This window comes from Orycteropus afer, unplaced genomic scaffold (assembly GCF_000298275.1).
Source record: "Orycteropus afer afer isolate SDZICR_OR568_19922 unplaced genomic scaffold, OryAfe1.0 scaffold00135, whole genome shotgun sequence".
Lineage (NCBI taxonomy): Eukaryota > Metazoa > Chordata > Mammalia > Tubulidentata > Orycteropodidae > Orycteropus > Orycteropus afer.
The window spans coordinates 5,182,969-5,203,505 of record NW_006921722.1 but is presented as its reverse complement, the minus strand read 5'-3'; the positions used below and the strand labels follow the sequence as shown (position 1 = coordinate 5,203,505).

The 20,537-nt window shown below is 44.1% G+C and overlaps 2 protein-coding genes across 2 annotated transcripts in view; one reads left to right on the top strand and one right to left on the bottom strand.

The window, feature by feature from the left end:
- The window catches only part of SLC22A3 (solute carrier family 22 member 3), a 142,831-nt gene extending 138,845 nt beyond the window's left edge, over positions 1–3,986 (top strand). The window contains exons 11-12 of the mRNA XM_007945283.1: positions 880–979; positions 3,926–3,986. Of these exons, the coding sequence (XP_007943474.1) occupies positions 880–979; positions 3,926–3,986 (161 nt within the window). The remainder of the gene's footprint in view (positions 1–879; positions 980–3,925) is intronic.
- Positions 3,987–6,365: 2,379 nt separating this feature from the next.
- Positions 6,366–20,537, bottom strand: part of PLG (plasminogen) — a 61,911-nt gene continuing 47,739 nt past the window's right edge. Inside the window, exons 15-19 of the mRNA XM_007945261.1 lie at positions 20,256–20,330; positions 18,325–18,465; positions 12,960–13,066; positions 7,542–7,687; positions 6,366–6,527 (exon numbers count right to left, since the gene is read on the bottom strand). Of these exons, the coding sequence (XP_007943452.1) occupies positions 6,366–6,527; positions 7,542–7,687; positions 12,960–13,066; positions 18,325–18,465; positions 20,256–20,330 (631 nt within the window). The remainder of the gene's footprint in view (positions 6,528–7,541; positions 7,688–12,959; positions 13,067–18,324; positions 18,466–20,255; positions 20,331–20,537) is intronic.

The window sequence follows — 20,537 nt, the reverse complement described above, 5'->3', positions numbered from 1 at the left end:
TATGAGGCTGCAGAAAAAAGAGGAGAGGGTGGGTCCAAGAAGCCTGGCTCCCAAGAACAGAAGAAGAGAGACGGTACCCGGAGGATAATGTGTGGTTGATAGAAGGCTTATTAAAGACGAGAGGGTTGGATTTGTTTGGATGCTGGTGGGGAGATGCCACTGGGACGAAGAAGCTTGAAAGAGGGAATTAATCACCATAGTGAGGGGAAAAAAAAACATTGCTGTCAAGTAAGTCTGACTCAGTGACCCTATAGACTGAGTAGAACTACTCATACAGTTTCCAAGGGTGTCAATCTTTACAGAAGCAGACTGCCTCATGTTTCTTCCATGAAGTGGCTGGTAGGTTTGAACCACAGACCTTTCCATTAACAACTGAGTGCTTTACCACTGCACCACCAGGGCTCCTTTCCCTTTAGTGAGGTACCTGAAAAGACCAGCAGAGATGAGGGATTGCCCTTGAGCAGAGGCAGGAGAAGGGTCTCAGTGCAACAGAAGGAAGACAGGAAGGGTGAGGATGCAGTTAGGGTACAGTGTTGGGAAGAGGAAGTGGAGGGGTTCCTCTCTGGTGGCTTCTATTTTCCCTGCTAAGTAGGAGGAGAGGTCACCTTTGTGTGTTTACCCTCCATAAATACTCGGTCAGTAGGTGAATTGCTGACTGAATGCTGAAAGGATGAGGCAGTGGTACTCCACAGGGTTTGAGGAAGGAGGAGAATATTTCATTTCCTGACCCTGGAACCCTGATCAACGTGGCTGAAGATTGCAGGACAATGTTAGGGACTATGGAAGTTAGCGAGCATAGCCACATCTAGAGGGAGCAGGGAGGGAGGGAGGAGCCCACTTTGTGTGTCCTGAGCCATAACGGTTTCCTTTATGCAACAGGTATCCTGGCATCTCTCTGTGGTGGCCTTGTCATGCTTTTGCCTGAAACCAAGGGTATTGCTTTGCCAGAGACAGTGGACGACGTAGAAAAACTTGGCAGGTACAGTGCAAAATTCAACACACCCCAAACAAAGCACTGGGGAGAGGACGGCGTGGGGCAAATGGAGCGCCCATAGGGGGACGATCAACGATTAAATGCCACTCACCTCCTCAACCAAAAACTCAGAGTAGATTAAAGGTTCATGTAAGATGAAAACAAAACACACATGAAAAAGGAGGTGTGTTATTTTGTAAACACGGTGATGGAGAGGGAAGCATTTCTGGGGTATTACAACTCAGAAGGGACCCCCCAGAAATGGACTGATGATAAGTCAAAGTGAAAACAAGGTCAATGTGCATCAGTGAGGAAGTGACTGAAAAAAAGGATACAATACTAACAATGTGGATTACTAGACAGGGGCCAAAATATAATATATAATATAAATATATAATAAAACAATAATATGGATTACTAGAGAGGGACCAGAAGAACTGGGGTGTGTCTAAGTGTCTAAGTGTAACACATGAGCTGGTTTTCCAGTTTGAATACAAAGTAAAAAGTCAATGAAAAACGCATTACTGTATTTATTTATTTATTTGACAAAGTAAGAGACCAGTAACAATCGCTCTCTGTGGCTAGGTGGGAAGAGAGATGGGCAGAGGACAGTGACAGACGGATCCATCTGGATCCAGATCTGCGTGGACTGAAGGGAAGAGGAAGGAGGGGAGGGAGGAAGGAGACAGAGGAAGAAGAGACGGATTGATTTTTGGACAGGGATATCTAAATGGTGTTCTGGGAAGGTTAATACCCACCAAATATATAAACACAAAGAGTTACCTCAGCTAAAATTCAAGTTCCATAACCCTTTCTTTTTCTCTGTATTTTGGATTTTTCATAAGAAAAGAGAGAATACAAATAGGAGAATGCACAAGACAAGATCTAAGATAACCCTGTGTCCCCACTGGGGGGAGAGAGTTGAGCAGAGAGGCAGGAGAGGGAGGACCACCACTATCATGTGCCACAGACTTCTGCATTATTAGATTGAAAAAAAATCAGAACACATAGTGTCGTATGATTTGTGTAGTTTTAAGAAATTCAACAACCAATTCTAAAAATAAAAATCAATCTGCTTCTACTCACTGCTGTGGAGTCAGATACGACTCACAGCAGCCCCTCCTTGGGTTTCTGAGGCGTATCACTATGGACGTAGATTGCCTAACCTTCCTTCCGAGGAGTGGCTGGTGGGTTTGAACTGCCAGCCTTCTGGTTAGCAGTCAAGTGCCTTAGGCACTACGTTAGCAGGGCTCCCTGGGAGACCTTAAAGGTGTAAAACTTTCCATTTAAAAATATGTGTAAGAAATATTTATAAATAGACCAAAGTCCCTCCTTCTGTTTCCATTTCACTTACTGCTGTCTGATATCAGGAGGGATATATTTTCATTCCCAACCGCTAAACCAGTCAGAGGTCAGATTTTCAAACTCCTCAGGAAAAAAATGGAGGAAGAAAGATCACTTAAGACTAGAACTTTGGCCAATTCAGTTGTATTAAAACCAAAACCAAACCCATTGCCGTCAAGTGGTTCTGACTCACAGCGCCCCTAGAGGACAGAGGAGAAGCGCCCCAGAGTGTTTCCCAGGCTGGCTATCAATCTTTACTGGAAGCCCACTGCCCCGTGTCTTTCCCACAGTGAGTGGCTGATGGATTCAAACTGCTGACATTTTGCTTAGCAACCCAGTGCCTTACCCGCTACACCACCAGAGCTCCTAGTCATGTTGAAATTAGAGCTAAGCACCTGGGAGAGCTAAGTCTCGAAGGATGATGTCCGCGTGGTGTGCAGGAATGATGTCTGTGTGGTGTGAAGGAATGTGAGTGTCCAACTGATGTACAAACGTAGAGAATGAGACCGACAAAGTTCAAGGGACAGAAATTCTAATTCTTTCAACATTTGTAATTTTTCATAATCAAACATAGGGTGATGTAGTACAGCCTGGTCCCTAGCTTAAAAACACACTAGTAAAAGTGTGATTTACAGTTCTATAAATTAACCACATTAACTGCTTTCTATAATTATTTACTCTGGAAAAAAAAAAAAAAGACTTCTCCCCAGATGGCTGTGAGCTGTTGATGTTTTTCTTCTAAGACTGAACTGAGCTTGTCTATCACTGCTGCTATCTTGTCCTTTCACTCAACAGCTCCATCCTCACCCCTGAGTTACACAGCAGAAATTTCTAAAGAACTGGAAGGCCGGAATGCTACCGAGCACCTCGAACAGGTGGTGTGAATGGTTAACACGTGCAACTGCTAACCAAAAGGTTGGGTGTTCACATCCACCTAGAGGTCTGCTGATCTCCTTCCAGAAATTCACACATTGGAAACCTGCCGGGGCACAGTTCTACCCTGACACACAAATAGTCAGCATGAGTCGGAGGCGACTCAGCAGAAATTTCTTTCTTTATTGTCTGAAAGTAGGTCCCAAATGAACTTGGAGATGATTAAATATTTCTCGCCTCCCGTTTCTGTTGCCCTTGAGTTGGGTTTTCATGAGGAGCTCTGTGTGAGTGAGGAGCCCTGGTGGTAAGGGCCTGAGTGGCTAAGCGCTCTGCTGCTAAGTGAAAAGTCAGCCGCTCAAACCCATCAGCCATTCCATGGGAAACAGATGAGGCAACCTGCTTCAGTAAAGGTTACAGCCTCGGAAACCCTGTGGGCAGTTCTCCTGTGTCCTACAGGGTTGCTGGGAGTTGGGACCGACTCAGTGGTAATGGATGCGGTTGACATGGTTTGTACATGAATGTTTGATGAAAGCCAACTCTGATAATGAGTTGTTGTTGTTGTTGTTGTTGTTGTTGTTGTTGTTATGTGCCGTCGAGTCAGCCCTGACTCATAGCGACCCCTCCTTGGGTTTCCGAGGCAGTATCACTGATAATGAGTAATGAAAAGAAAACTTTCTTCCAGGCCATTGCCCAATCTTTTGTAAGGATGTTCTCTTTTCTCCTTTGTTTTGTTAGATCGTATTCCTATAAATGTGGCAGGAAAAAGAAAAGCCAGGTTCCCAGTTCTCACTTTTGAGGCCCCTGCCAAAGACGGAGGGAAGGAGCTCTTAGGTTGGACGCTCCCTGGAAAGATGTACTTTGGAGATGTGAGTGTCCATCTCAGCTGCAGTGCTGTGCAGTTTCAAGTGTCCTTAATACTCCACCAAGACATTCAAATGCTCCAGCATATCTTGATATCATGGATGAGTTCCAGTGTACCATGCTACTGAAATTCCTGGGAACACCTTCTACGTGGCCACTTTAGGAGTGTCTGTAAGATTCAAGGCTTCTCCTGAGCCCATAGGTCTTGTGTTTGGAACAGTGGTCTCTGCCCCTCCGGGTTAAGGAGAGACAAGTGAAGCCTCCCACCCAGTTCTCATGCCAGCTCATTGGAACAGCAGGATGTCCAAGCAGAGAGCCTGGGGAAAGTGTGCATGTACATGTGTTCATCAGATCAGATCAAGGACCAAGGCTCTACACTGGATCTTCTGAAGATTCCACAGAGGGTGAGGAGGTGGGAACCCTGCTAAGATAAGAGACAGGATCTGCGATCCTTGGACCACACAGGGCTGAGCCCCTGCTTTCTCTTCTCTCCTGTGCCCATGAGCTGGTGGCACTGGCAGGGCCATCTTCCTTTTCTTCTACCTTCTCAGTAGCACTGAGGGTTCCACCAGTGAAAACCAGTGAGAGGGGGCTTTGTTCCTCCTAAAATCAGGCTTTGGCCCTAAGAGTTGTCAGGACAGTTCTGATCCCCTTCGAGTAGACACACAGAACCACGTCTCAGTGTTGTACTGGACAAAACCCATGGGTGAAGGACCCTCTGGTCTTAGGATTTTCACAGCCAAGGGATATTGATCTTATCTGTGAATTCTGTTCTCTGATGGTGCCCCTGGACAGGAGGAGAATGCAGACAATTCTCGCTCAGCCTTTGAACTTGTAACCTGTCTTGGGAAGGAGCCATTTTAATTAAAGGAACACCCAGTGACAGCCAGGCTTCAGATAATTAGCCGCCACTTTATACATGATTGTCTAGATGCTCCTAAGGGATGTGGTCTTTCCTCTTTGTTACTGAGGCTTTTGAAATGTGGAATATGAACACACGAGTGGCTTTTTCCCAGCATTCTGCTGTGGATGTGACATTTGTTGTTTTCTCACATCTAGGACACATCTTATGCAGGATGTTTTAGTGAATGGTTTTGTGTAGACAGGCAAAGTAGGCACCAGAGGGAAACGTTGGCAGCAAAGAAGAAGGTTTCTATGTGGAGGACGTGTGCCAATATGTATCGTGTGTGTCTAAATTATGGAATAAGTTTTTGAATCCTTCGAGCACCAGAGAATTGAGTATGAATGTTGTATTTTCCAGTGAAAAAGCACAAACTTTGAGAATTTAATGCTGTTTTCACCCTATATTCATAGACATGTGCATTTTTGCTTCCTTTCACTTCTCTCTGTTTTAAGATGACTGCTACTGTGTTACTGGCACCTTTGAACTGTATTTTGAGGTGATATTTTGGTTCTAGAAGCAATGAAAATAAATAAACTGTCAAGAAAGACGCACAGGCATCCTTCCTCTTCTTTTTGGATGTGCGTTGCTTTAGATCCCTCTTCCCATTGGACAGCACATGCCGCCCTCTGTTTTATGAGGACACAATGAGAAGTAAGTGGTCAACCTTTGCTTTCTGTCCATTGTTCCTTGTTAGGCCTTTGGTGTCATTCCTAGACTCCATATGGCCCAGAACAACGTTCAGACTAGCAGCCTGGTCTTGTGTTGCCTCCGCTGCCTAGCAGACTTCCTGATACACAGCCCTCTGCTCAGTATCCCCTGGGCGGGGCTGACGTCGAGTGAAGTCGTCAGTCACAGATCTCAGACCTGAGAATAGAACGTGTTGTCATGACTCCGCATACATGTTGCAGCTTTGGAAACATGTGCCTCAGGGCCAGAAACAAAGGCCCTGAAGATGTGAGCTGGGTGTCAAGCCCTGCTGCACTAATGTCCTGCTAGGACTTCTCAGCTCTTTTCCCCCTGATGTAGACACTTCTTAGCCCTTGACACAACCATTCCTTGTGCAAAAGAGCCAACTCACTGACACAGCTTGAGCCACGCTCTCTAAAATTGGCTACCCCTCAGTAGAGGAAGGATAAAGAATGTGAAAGTATTGGTGATCTGAAAAAAATAACTCAAGTCAAGGTACATACAGTTTATTTTCAACAGATGTCACAACTGTGTGGCCTTTGTAGCAGCCCATGGACAGGAAAATTTATCCACAGTAATATCCAGGCATGTTGAGGTATAGCAGTCAATGGTGGCTAAGGACAGGGTCTTAGTTTGATTACTGTTGATTAGTTCTGAGCATGCTAAATTCCCTACCATGTTCTCTTTCCAGATACGTTGATGCTCATTCTGTCTTCCCTCCAGTTAATTACTCCTCATCACTGCTTCAATCCAGGGAACAAACTTTGAAACACGGACATAAACACCAGGCTTATTGGGCTGTGCACAGCCAAGACCCCAGGAAGTGACTCCTTGTAAAATGTATTTGTCCTTCTCAAAGCAAACGAGAGGTCCTCCACTGTCACCCTGCACAGAGGGGGAGCGAGAAAATCATGTGAGGGTTAAGCCACCATCTTATTATGGGATGTTGTCCTCATTAAGCCAAACGCAAGTATCCAAACACCCAGTATTGGAACGTTCCTTTCCAATCAGCAAGGAACTTATTCACATGACCTGAGCCTCTGCTATGCTCTGGTACCTAGCACAGCATCTTTAGAAAAAAAAAAAGGGGGAGGGAAAATCCCTTGTGAATACGGTATACGTCTCTTCCTCTCTCAGGTTTCCTTAGGCAGGACACCCCAAGTTGTAAAGTACTTGCAGTTGGTCCTTGTCTTTATCCCCTTCCACCATCCCTATTGGAAGCATCATCACTCTGCTCCCATTCACCGACACATTCCAGCGGGCATGTGGTCACAGTGGTGACAGAAGCCTACTGCCTCCTTACTGCTGGTCTGGACCACCATCCGTCTGTCCGTTGCTCATACGGTGGTCACTGCATGTTTCTGAAGCTATGCCACCGGTATTTCAAATACCAGCAGGGTGCCCCATGGTGGACAGGTTTCAGCAGAGCTTCCAGACTAAGACAGATTGGGAAGAAAGGGCTGGCAGCCTGCTTCTGAAAATTAGCCAATGGAAGCTGCATGGATCACAACTGAATATCAGTCGCCATCATGCTGGAAGATGAGTTCCTGGGTTGGAGGGCATTTGGTGCTCACAGTGGCTCCAACAGTGGGTGGAGCACACCAACTATGGTAGAAATGGCACAGGGCCAGGCGGTGTTCCATCGGCTTCTCCCTGGGGTCACCACGAGCCAACTGGATGGCAATGACAACCCTTGGTCTGGAACTCAAGAGCCAAGGGATCAGTTTGGATTATGTCACTACTTATTTGGGGCAGTACCTACAGGGTTTCTGGGCAACATTTAGACTGTGGCCTTCCGTTGACAGATCTTTCTTGAACTTGCCACTTCAGAGCTGAAAGGTCTAAGGGGCCAGGAAAGGCCAGCGTGAGACTTTCGTGGTCTCTTCCCTCTGTTCTTACCTGGCAGCTGTCTGCACCTCCAATCAAGAGCCCGGCACAGAGCTCGGTGGACTTAACCCTTCCATTCAGATACTCGTAGCGATTGCACACTTTGTTCTCGATGACAGGCAGCTGGGCCTCCTTGAGAAGACCTGCACCAAAGGTGGCTGTGTTGGGAGAGAATAAAGAAGATCAATGGACCCACAAGCTGTTCACAGGGAAACTTCCAGAACAACAGAGTAGAAAGGTTTGTTCATGAGGCTGGAAAACCACCAAGTCATTCCTACCATGACTGGGATTCTTTCTTCTTTCCGATCCTTGGAGTATAGACATTATATAAGATTTTATGTTCCCCCACAGCTGGATTTAACAATGTAGGCTTCTTTGCAGTGCTCTGTTTTCACTATTGTTGCTTTCCAATTATGTTATGTCTTTTGTTTGCTTTTCTTTAAAAACTATAAACATATTTTTGAATATGTGAAGAAAGTTTGGAAAACACAACTGCTACCATGTTTACATGTTCTCTTTCAGGTGTTTTATATGCTTATTTTGTTACCTACCATATTGCATAATTTCATAGCTGATTTTATTTGCTTAACATTCTGTCATAAGGTCTCTTTCACAATGCTACAGTCTTCATCTCCTCGAAAGGAAGATGGGGCAATCTACTTCCGTAGTGATACTGCCCTGGAAATCCAAGGAGGGGTCACTATGAGTCGAGTCCGACTTGATGGCACATAACAACAACAACAACAGTCTTCATAATTAAAATGTTAATGGCTACATAGTAGTTCATGCCGTACATATGCAATCATCTGTATTTTAAAAGAATAGCTATCAAAATGTGGTATATCCATACAATGGGATAATAGCCATTAAAAGGGAGCAAGTTCTAGTACATGCTTCAACATGAAAGAACATTGAAAATATTATTTAGTGAAATAAGCCAGACACAAAAAGACAAATCTTGTATGATTCCACTTACATGAAATATCCCACAAAGGCAAATCTATAGAGACAGAAAACAGATCAGTGGTTGCCAGAGACTGTGGGAAAGGGAGATAGGGAGAAACTGCTCAATGAGGAGAGCAAAACGTTCTGGAAATCGTGGGGGTGGTTGCACAACACTGTGAATGTACTCCGTGCCGCTGTGTTGTAAACGACCAAAAGGATGAAATGGTAACTTTCATGTTATGGGCATTTTACCATAATAATAAAAAGAGGATCTACCATTTACTGAGAATCTTTTCAGGTACACGTTCATCACACGGTGCATCTCATTCAATGCTCACAACAGCCCTATGAAGTAGGCACTTTGATGACTGATACTTCCTGTTCCATAGTTCAGGACTCTAAGGTTTAGAAGGTTACATGGTTTGCTGGAGATCACCCAGCAAGGAAATGGCCAAGCTGAGATTTGAACCTAGGTCTATGACATCATTGCCCAAATTCTCCATTATCTTGCTCTTTGGCTTCTACTGTTGTTTCAACCATTCCATATCTTTGTTCATATAGTTCATTCATAGTCCTTCATATTTTCTTAAGTCTGTTGTTAGGTGTCATCAAATTGATTTTCGACTTATAGAGACCCCATGTAACAGAGTAGAACTGTCCCATAGGGTTTCCAAGGCTGTAATCTTTGTGAAAGCAGATCACTGCGTCTTTCTCCTTCCGAGCCACTGGGTGGGTTTGAACCACCAACCTTCTGGTGAGCAGCTGAGCACTACCAAATTTATGACTCCCCGTCACATTGCCACATTATTTTCTGAAATGGTGTGCCAGTGTACAATATAACTCATAAATATCATTTGACCACACCCTTATAACTATTAAATATTTTTTTAAAGATATTTGCTAATGTAGCAGCTGGAAGTTGTCCTAATTCTGTTTTAAATCTGTGTTTCTTTGATAATTAGGGGGAGTGAGCATTTTCTTGTGTGCTCATTTTATCAGTCGTATTCTCTTGGGGACAGAAGATTTATTTTTGGCAGATTGAAATAGAGCATTTGCAAAATCACAGAGGAAATGCTGTTTTTCCATGTGGACATGCCCAGGGGTATCTCCAGATCTTAGCAAATAATCCAGTTTGGCAAGCTTGGCTGATGAGGTTCTATTTCCTCTATGAAGACTTTGAATAAACTTAGCAAATTTTCTTCGGTTCCGAAAGCTTCCAGTCAGGCTGGAACTTGCATGAGCACATGAGAGAACCATGCGTTTGGAAAGAGGAGGTTGTCTGAAGGTTGTCCTTCAGAGCAGAGCTGAACTCAGACCCTGTTGGGCAGAGTGACCCCAGATGAAGTTCGCACAACAAACACGCTGCACTGCACTGGGTGACATCTGCCTCGAACTGGTTGCTGCGAGACAGCAGCTTTTCACATTGTTTTGCTGAAAATTAATTTACCGGTGTCACCACTGTTTTTCTGTTTCTGAGCAAGATAAACATTTTGAGACTAGTGGATAATCAACTACTGTTTTAAGGGGTGGTGCAAACGGTTACAGTGCAGACCAGAAGATTGGAGGTTCGGGTCTATTCAGAGGTCCCTCAGAAGACAAGCCTGACTACCTTAAAAATCACCCCCTAGAAAGCCCTGTGGCTCAGTTCCACACCAACACAGCTGGTTGGATGTAGTTGGTGAGGAGATACTGCCATCTGGTGGCCAATATAGAGAAGGCATTGCTGGAGGCTAAAGGTGAGCTCCCTGCAGAGGCCCTTATGGGCAGGGGAAGTGGAAGGGGAAAGTGCGTCAATGGTCCCTGAAAATGATTCAGGATAGGAGACTGACATGGAGTGTTTCAGCCTCAACACTTGCCTTGCGTCTGGAATGTCAAAGTCAGGGAAAGTCTGGAGACACGTAAAGGGAATATTATGAACGTAAGAATTTTGAGCTACGCAAAGGCTGAAAACCCTGATTGACTCCATGTCATTGTTGCCATGTGGGACCCAGGCTGGAAATTATGTTTGTGACTTCCTGGTCCAGTTACTATTCTGAGAATCATTTTCTCACTAGACAAGCGATGAGACCTGGAGAGACGGACAGACCACAGTGAGGAGTGCAGGTTAGAGGGGCAGGGAAGGTGGGACGTAAGGACAGCAGATGGGCCCAAGGTCAGGCCTCCTGGGCCCCATCAGGTCTCGGTACACACTAGGTGCGTGATGTTTGCTGCTGCTGCTGCTAATGGTGAAGGGGGAGGAAAGCAGGAGAAGTAACAAACTCAGGAATTGCTGAAACACCCCAAAGCCCTGGGCTCCTTACACACTTTATCTCAGCCCTCACAGCAGCTTACAAGGTGGTGCCTTTATTATCCCTGTTTAACTGACGAGGAACTGAGGCATGTAGCGCTGTTGTCTGCCGTCCGTTCTGACTCACAGCAACCCTGTAGGACAGAATAGAACTGTCCCACGGGGTTTTCTTGGCTGTCATCTTCACGAGAGCAGATCACTAGGTCTTTTCTCCCATGGAGCAAGCAGCTGGTGGGTTCAAACTGCGGACCTTTTGGTTGGCAGCAAAGTGCTTAACTGTTGTGCCACCTGGGCTCCTTAACGGAGGCGTAGAGGAAGTAAGTAGCTCACTTCCATAACGTCACATGGAAGGCGGCAGAGCCAACACTCACACCCAGACCAGCGAGGTTTTAAAGGCCATACCTAGATTGCATTTGTCGTTTTTTTTGGAGCCCAGCACCCATTCAGCCTACATCCCATAGTTCTATTGCTCGGTTCACCCTTCACGCATTCTTGGTGTGAGAGGATGGGCTCCAAGGGTGGGGCAGGTGGTGCTGAACCAAGCAGTGATTGGGTCAGGGACGGACGGGCACGTGACTCGGATCGCCCTCTCAGAGCTCGGGAGACTCTCGTTCGCCTGCTGGGGAAGGAGCAAGTCTCCTTCCTCCCGGAACCGGAAGCTGTGGAGCCGGCGTTAGAGCAGCAGCAGTAGCAACCCGGGGGGACACCCCTTCCAAGAGAGTGAGGCAGCCCAGGGACAGAGAGCTGCGTCGTGGTGGCATCCATCAGGTGAGCCGCCAGACTTTTCAGTTCGCGCGTTGTCTCTTCCTTGCTTGATCCAATCTGGGTTGGATATTCTGCTCTTGCAAGGGTGGTGTCTGACGTGAAGGGCTACCGTTCATCAAAGACCTATGCAGGGTGGGTGCTTTATGCACATTTCCTCATTTGTTTTTATCCACAGAACCCTTCAGCCCATGTTTTCAGCTGAGGAAACAGATTCGACAAGATCCTGTGATTTTTCCGAGTACCATTTACTACTAGTAAGTGCTGAGTCAGGATTCTAACGCAGGTCTGAGTGACTCCCCCGACCAAGCAGGCAGTTTCCACTGCGCCATCTTGCAGCTCTCATCACTCACTTTTAGGAAAACAATATCTAACTCAGACAGGTTGTGGTGTTTACAGGTAAAAAGATGCAAAGTGCCGGGAACAGCCCGGGACATACACAGGTGCCCTCTGTTCGCTTTGATTCAGTGCCGCCAAACCTTTTTCTCCATCTCCAAGCTTGCAGACTCAAGTGCAGAAAGGTAACCATGGCGAATCAGCAGGGTGAGATTTTAACAATAGCACGCAAAGACCAGAAAGAGGGAGGCCATGTTTGAAATTACCCAGACGGCTGGGTTTTACCCCTTTTTTTTTTTTTTTTTTTGGTAGTCAAAAATTCTTTCTTTAACTGAAATCTTATGCAAAAGGCTAGTGAGTAAAACACGATTTTACAGATGAGGACTTGGACCCCCAATGAGTACAAAGAGGTAAAGGGACGTTTCTAGGTTTACCCTGCTAGTGCAGAGCCAAAACTCTTTTCTGGTCCCTGACTACCATTCCCAACACTTCTGAGGAAACTGAGGCAGAGATCCTGACACATTGTTCCAGTGTTCCTATGACCAAGGGTCCGTGGCTAATGGGCATAGTTATCGTCAGGGCACATGGCAAAGGCAAGAGATCCCAAAATATGCTTATACTGGATCCTGCATAAACATGGCCTCTCTTGTCTTGCACCCCATTAAGTGTCACCCAGAACTAGAGAGTCAAGGGACCATTCCTTTTTTCTCCCAGCAGTACTTCTTTCATCTAACAGCTTCTCCACAAACATAGCAGATTAGTCTATTTCTGTGATTGTTTTATACCATGTTAAAAACACTACATTGCAAACTTCAAGTGAAAAATAATTTAACATTCTTAATTTTGTGGGATGTGGGAAAACCCTATTTACCTTGGGAAACAATATTAGAGTTGAAATATGGGCTGAGAGTCTCCAAGAAACTCTCACATTATCTTGTATGTCCCCTGTTAACTGAGTATGAAGCCATATGCAAGGGCCTAGATGAAGTCAGGAAGGGTGGACCTCAGTGCTCATTGCTAGGAAGTTGTGCAACTCTCATTTTTGCTTATAGGGTGTAGGAGAAACCAGTTTATTCTGTGGGTCATGCAGTGGGTCTCACCTTGAGTCTCACCCCAGCCAGTGGTGTAGCACTCTGTCCGGTCAGCAACCACATAATTCGGGGGTGGCAGACAAGCTGGTATGACTTTGTCAGTGATGATGGCAGCGCTGAAAGGAAAGCATCACAGTTTACACTTGGTTGTCCTCAGATCACCCACCCAGAATTTTCCAAGCTAATATTTTCCTGCTTTGCTGACATAGAGCTATGTAGAAAATTGCTTGTCATCCTCACATTTGCCTATAATATTTTATGAAATAAAACATGACATTCCATTTTAAAGGCATCATTTCTGTTCAGGAAACTGCTGGTGGTGGTCATCTCTGGGAGTAGGGATGACATACACTCTTGTAGACTCTGTTCAGTATTGGAGTTTTATTCCAAGTGCATGTTGTTACATTGGTTTAAGGGGGAAAGGATCTATCTTTTAAAACTTTCTTTGGTTTTTTTATCTGTAAATATTACAACACTATGCTTGTAAGACTCTAAAATACTGAATATCAAATGAAAGAGGATTGGGACTTCCAGAAAGATGGCAAACTAGACAGAGAAGCTACCCAGACCCTCTATGAAAAAGACCCAAGCAACCAGATGAAACAGATAGGGACGATAATCCTGGAACCCTGAGCTTCAAAAGAAAGGATAAAGAAGTATATCAGATACCAACTAGAACAAGAAACAGAATGAAAACAGCAGACAAGGAGACATACGGAACAGTGAGTTGTCAACTAGCCCAACAAATTTGGCCATCTTGAATTTTTGCAAGCAGTGTTCCAGTTGGGGCCAGAATCTAATAATTGGCTCTGCTCACCCAGGACTGCACCAGTACCCACAATGCTGGCTGGAGACCATAAGTAACTATGTCCACACTTACACTTCCTGCAGCCCTACCAACTGGGCAAGTACCACCACCCACTCCTGCAACACCTGATCAACAATAGACAATGGCCAACACCAGCCAGCCCACCCTCAACTACTCTACATAAAGAGCAAACAGAGTATTGTACACATACTCCCATCCTCTCTCACATCCACCACGAGACAGGAGGTGAGAGCTGCCAAACTAGTGATCAAAGTAGAACATCCACCTTGCTTGCCTGGTTATATCAAAACAAAATAAAGCAAAGAAGAAAAAAAAAAAAAAAAAAAAGCAGAACCAGAAAAATTTTCTTGAGTAGGAAATGGAACTACCTGATAAGGAATTCAAAAGAATTACAGTTAGGTACTTTTAGCAGATTACGAGAAAGATCAAAGAAAATAGAAAAATACTCTAGAAGAATTCAGAAAAACAAATCAAGAACAAACTGGAAAAATAAATGGAAAATTAGAAACTGTACAAAAACAGCAATCAGACATCCAGAAGATTAATACTAAGGTTTCAGAAATAGATAATACATTGAAGGGCAAAGGAGTACAGTTGAGCTTGTTGTTGTTGTTGTTAAGTGCCGTTGAGTCATTTCCGACTCATAGCGACCCCATGCACAGCAGAACGAAACACTGCCCGATCCCGCACCAGCCCCACAATCCCTGCTATACTTGAGCCCATCATCACAGCCACCATATCAATCCATCTCGTTGAAGGCCTCCCCCTCTTTCATCGACCCTCCACCCTACCAAGCATGACATCCTTCTCCAGGGAATGGTCCTTTCTTACAACATGACCAAAATAGGTGAGACGAAGTCTGGCCATCCTTGCTTCCAAGGAGCATTTTGGAAGAAGGAAGAGGCCGTCCACTTCTGAAAGAATTGGCCAGGGAAAACATTATGAATAGCAAAGAAACAGTTGAGCTAGTGGAGGAGAAAATTTGGAAAATTGGAGGTAAATCTCTCAATGTTAATCTGTTAGAGGAATAATCAGGAAAAAAAGAATGGGAAAAAAATGAGGAAGCCTATGGATTATGTGAGACATCATCAAGAGGATAATTTACATGTGATCAGAATTTCAGAACAGAAAGAGTCCAAACAACAAAAACTGTGGTGAAAATTGTAGACTATTTGTTGGAAGAAAACTTACCTAATACCATGAAAGGCAAGAAGATATGTGTTCATGAAGCTCAGCAAGCCCCAAACAGAGTAGATCCCAGAAGAAAATCATCAAAACATATCACAATCAGACTTTCCAAACCAAGGACAAAGAAAGAATTCTGAAAGCAGCTCGGGGAAAATGAAAAGTTACTACAAAGGAGAAACAATAAAACTAAGCTCTGATTTCTTGGTAGAAACTATGCAGGCAAGAAAGTAATGGGATGACATATATAAAACCTTGGGGAAAAAAATCCAACCAAGAATTACATACCCAGCAAAATTGTCCCTCAAATATGACAGTGAAATTAGGACATAACCAGATAAACAGAAATTAAGGGAATTTATAAAAACCATACCAGCCTTCCTAGAAATAGTGAAAGTGCTCTTCAGACAGAGAGCCAACAACAGGAGACAGCAACCTGAGATTAACACTTATGACAATATTACCCAGAAATCAACCCAGATATACAAGACTGAAAATAGGGAACCAGAGGTGTTGATTTGTAAATGAGGACAACTACAAAGTAAAAAGAGGAAATAAATAGTGCAGTTACAGAACTTCCAAATGGAGACGGAGTCAAGATGATATCAAGATAGAACAAACTGTTTTAAACTTGGGAAGAAAATAATAAATTACAGGGTAACCTTAAAGAAAATTAAGAAACCTTTTCAACAAAATAAAAAAAGAAAAAACATAAAAATTTGGTAAACATTGAAACAACCGCAGCCAAGGACATGATAAGAAAATCCATAAACAAAATGAATTCAAACACAGAAAAACAGATGGGACAAAGAAATCAGCAGCACTACCAAAAAAAAAACACTGGAAAAAAAAAGTCAATAAATTCATACCTATCAATAATTACACTGCATGTAAATGGATTAAATGTACCACTCAAGAGACATAAAATAGCAGAATGGATAAGAAAACATGACCCAAAGGCAAAAATAAGTTTAAAATCTGAGGATGGATAAACATAACAAGCAAATGACAACAAAAAATAGCAGGAGTGGCAATATTAATTTCTGATAAAATAGAACTTTAAGACAAAATTTAGCATACAAGACAAGGAAGGACATTATATAATGATTAAAGAGTCAACTGAACAAGTGGACATAACTATAATAAATGTCTGTGCACCCAGTGAAGAAGCCCCAGAATACACAAATCAAACTTTAACAAAATTGAAAAGAGAAATATATAACTCCACAATGCTAGTAGACTTTAATATACCACTTTTGATGAAGAACAGAACTGGAAAGAAACTCTACCAAGGCACAAAAAGTGATAAAGAACACAATCAAGCAACTTAACCTCATAGACATCTACAGAGCACTCCACCCAACAACACAGTATACATTGTTTCCCAGCACACACGGAGCATTCTCCAGAATAGACCATATGTTAGGCCACGAAGCAAGCCTCAATAAACTTAAAAACACTGAAATATTACAAAGCATCTTTTCAGATCACAATATTGTATTATTAGAAATCAACAGCAGAAGAGAAAGAAAAATAATCAAATGCAGAAATTGAATAACACCCTGTTCAGAAACTATTAAGGAGCTCTGGTGGCATAGTGGGTAAGGCATTTGGCTGCTAACCAGAAGGTTAGTAGTTCAAACCCATCAGCTGCTCTGTGGGAGGAACATGAGGCAGGCAATCTATCTCCATAAAGATTTACTTGGAAATGCAATGGGGGTGACTATGAGTCAAAATTGACTCAGTGGCAGCGGGTTTAGTGGGTAAAAACTACTGGATAATAATTTTTTTTTTTAATTCCTTGAATCAAACAAGATGGAAAACAAGCTACCAAAACTTTTGGGGTGCAGCAAAAGCAGTGCCCAGGGGGTTTATTGATAGCAGTAGCACACACATCGAAAAAGAAGAAAGAACCAAAGTCAAAACCTTAATCCAACAACTCCAACAATTAGAAAAAGAGCAGCAAAAAAGCCTATAATTACCAGAAGAAAGGAAATAATAAAGATTACAGCATAAATGAATAAAACAAAGGCAATAGAATCAACAAGACTAGAAGTTGGTTCTTGGGCAGGATTCATAAATTCAGCAAACAACTGGCAAATCTAACAAAGGAAAAGTAGGAGAAGATGCAGATAACACAAATAAGAAATTAAGTGGATTAAATTTCACAACAGAACCAACTGAAACAAAAAGGATAACAATACTGTGAAGAACTGTACTCCAGTATATTTGAAAACCTAGAAGAAATGGACAAATTTCTAAACATACTAGTCACCTGAACTAACATAGACTGAAGTAGAAAATTTGAACAGAATCATAACAAAAGATGAAATTGAACAGGAGGGAGACTGAGGAACATAAAGAGACTCTACTGCTTTTTCAGACCCCTTTTCCCGCCTAGAATATCTAAACAGCCCAGACAGTCATCCCTCAGTTTGTTGCTATCATTAGTTGCTGTGGAGTGGGCTGCAACTCCTGGCAACTCCACACACAACACAAAACCCTGCCCAGTCCTGTGCCGTCTTCAGGTCTGTTGGTCTGCTCAAGTCCGATGTTGCAGCCACTGTGCGTGCCTTCCAGCCTAGGAGGCTCGGTTTCCAGCACTGTGTTGGGCAGCGTTCTAACCCTCAGTTTACTGACCCAGGAGAGTCGCCAAGTGTTTGTGGATCAGACACAGAGAGGTTCTCTGAGCTCCAGCCACTGGCCTTGTGCTGTCCAGGCCCAGCTCGTCCCAGCCCACATCATTACACTGACATCAGGAATGTATCAGACACAGCTGATGCCCTCTGCGGTCCTTGCTGCCTGTTCTAAATGTGTGTGCCTGTTCTCAAGATACCACCTGTTTATTTAGCTGTCCATTGACATCTGCTTAAAACATTAACATAAGCAAAGCTGTCACTTTGTCAGGTTTAATAAAACAGCATTTCAAAAGCCAGAGTAAAACCAAGGAAGGTAATGAAAATTTGTGGTTTCTCAAGTGCTTTGAAGTACATGTCATCTAACTCCCCCAAACATAATGGTATGTTGAGAGGAGACTTGTCAACCTATAATAATTGAGTAATTTTCTGATCATGAATGTGTATTAGCTGATTGATGACCATGAAGTGAGAGAGTTTTCAGTCTAAATTGTACCTCATATTTCAAAAACTCACTCTTTTTATATGTGAGGAAACTGGGTTCCAGAGGTTTATTCAAAGTCAGCTAGTATGAGGCAGTATCGGGCTGGAGTCTGGGTTTTCTGACTTGGAACCCAGGCCTCTCTCCACAGAATCCCACTTGCCACACTCAATCATGATGCCTCTCGGTCATGAAAGAAATGGTTTCACTCATCTTGGGGTGAAGCCATGAGTAGGATCCTACCTGTCTAGCTTCAGCAAGGCAATGTCTGCTCGTGTGGGCTCCAAGAACATCCTGGAAACGTCGATTACTTGAACGTGTGTTTCAAGATTCACTTCTTCGTGCGCGCCCAGAACAACCTTGTATGATGATGGCCTGGGGGACCTAGAACAGATGGTAAAGTTATGGGGGGAAATATGGCCCTTGACAGGAACCCCTTCTGTGCCATAGGATCACATCTTCTCTCATAGACACTTGCAACCCAGCCTCGGGGACTTCTGAGTGGCCAGAAACAGACTCATGATTCATCTCAAGTTGGCTGCTAAGTGAGGGTCTCATTACTGCTTCCCACAGAGAAGACTGAAGCCAACACCGAAGTCAGTACAAGGGCAGGCACCCATTTCAGGATGCTTCCTGGTGACCACAGCCTGTCACAGTGAGCGACTCTATCCCTGGCCCATCTGGACCTACAGGTGCACCTGAAGGTTGTCTTCGCTTGCTCACTGGAAACCCTCCCTTCCCCTCTCATCTCCTATGCACTCGGTTGCCCTGCCCTGGTATTTCTGCCTCCAGTGTCTTCCCACTCCAGCTTCTTCACATGTCAGCTGGCCTCTCTGCTTCTGCTCTCCCCGGCAACCCACCCTATACATGAGAGCTAGAGAAATCGATTTTAAAATGTACATCAGATGAAAGGAACACATGTTGTATGATTCCATTTACGGGAACTCTCTAGAATAGGCAAATCCGTAGAGACAGAAAGTTGGCTAGAGGTTACAAGGGGTCTGGGTAGGGAATGGGAAGTAATGCTTGAGGGGTGCAGAGCTTCTGTCTGGGGTGATGAAATGTTTTGGAGATTGATGGTGGTGATGGTTGTACAGCGTGGGGAATGTAATTAACATTGCTCAGTTGGACACTTAAGAGTGGTTAAAATGATAAATTTCATGTTATATATATCTACCGCAATAAAAAAAAAGTCATGAAAAAAAGATAAATCAGATTTTACCTTTCCCTTTCCTCATCCCTTCAGTGACTTACCATGAGCTAGAATAAAATCCAAGCCCTGTGTTGTGGCCAGGGCTGCCTGCTCCCAGCATCACATTCACTCAGTTGGTCCCATCCCAAGGACTTTCGACTTGCAATACCTTTTGCCCGGAACATCCTATCCCAGGTCTTCTGGGCTGGATCCTTTCATCAGCCAGCCTCAATTCAGATGCCTCCTTCCTGGGGAGGCCCTTCTAGGCTGCCCCACTGTGGCCCTCCACCCCTGCTCACCCCTACCAGTCGCTCCAGTGCGCTTTCTCTGTAGCACTTCATTACCTCACTAATTAGCTTACAAGTTTATCGACTGTCTCCCACTAGCGTATTAGCTCCTTGCAGGGAGCATCTTTGTTGGGTCATTGCTCCCTCCCCTGCAACAGGGCTTGGCACAAAGTAGGTTCGCATTAAATGCTGTTGGATGGGTGGATAGATTTCTTGCTTTATGTCCCACTACTCCCCTTAGTCCTGTGCTGCAGATGAAATTACCTTCCCACTGTGCTCTTGCACCTTTGTGCGCCCCCTGAATTCAGACTGGCTTTCTCCCCACTCCTCATGTTCAGTATGTCCACTAACATGGCCCTCTCGAGGTTCAGGTCACCAACCACCATCTCTATGAGATGCTCTTGCTTGATGTTCTCTCTGCCTGCCTTGAATCCTTGTGGCCCCTTGTAGCCCTTTCTTTTTCTGTGTAGAGCACTGCATTGCTCTCACCAGATTGTAAAACTGCATTTCTCTGACTAGACTAGAAGTGCCTTGACTGTAGTAGGTATTCAGTATATCATGGTGGAGAGAAGAAATGGAAGGAAAGAAAAAGAGGAAGGAAGGAACAAGGAAAATAAGAATAGAAGGAAGAAAAGAGGGAAGGAGGAAGGAAGTCCTTAAGACAAGCCTTGCCATCAGTTATGCCCTACACAAACCTCTGCAAGCAGTGGGCAGCAGTCAGCACCCACTCCGGGGATATTAAGGTGCCTCCACAGAAGTGCTTTCTAAACCTAGAAGAGAAAGATGTTGGGATTTCAGTCCAAATATGGTAGTTTATTCCGTGCCACTGTACAGTGAGCCACAAAGAGTTGCTCACTCGATTCTGATAATGTTGACATGCCCACTCAGAAAAGACTGGCACCCCATCATCAGGATAACAGTGATGTTGAGCTGTGTTTCAGTACTGGAGTTTTCCAGAGGGCCCACTCACACAGCTC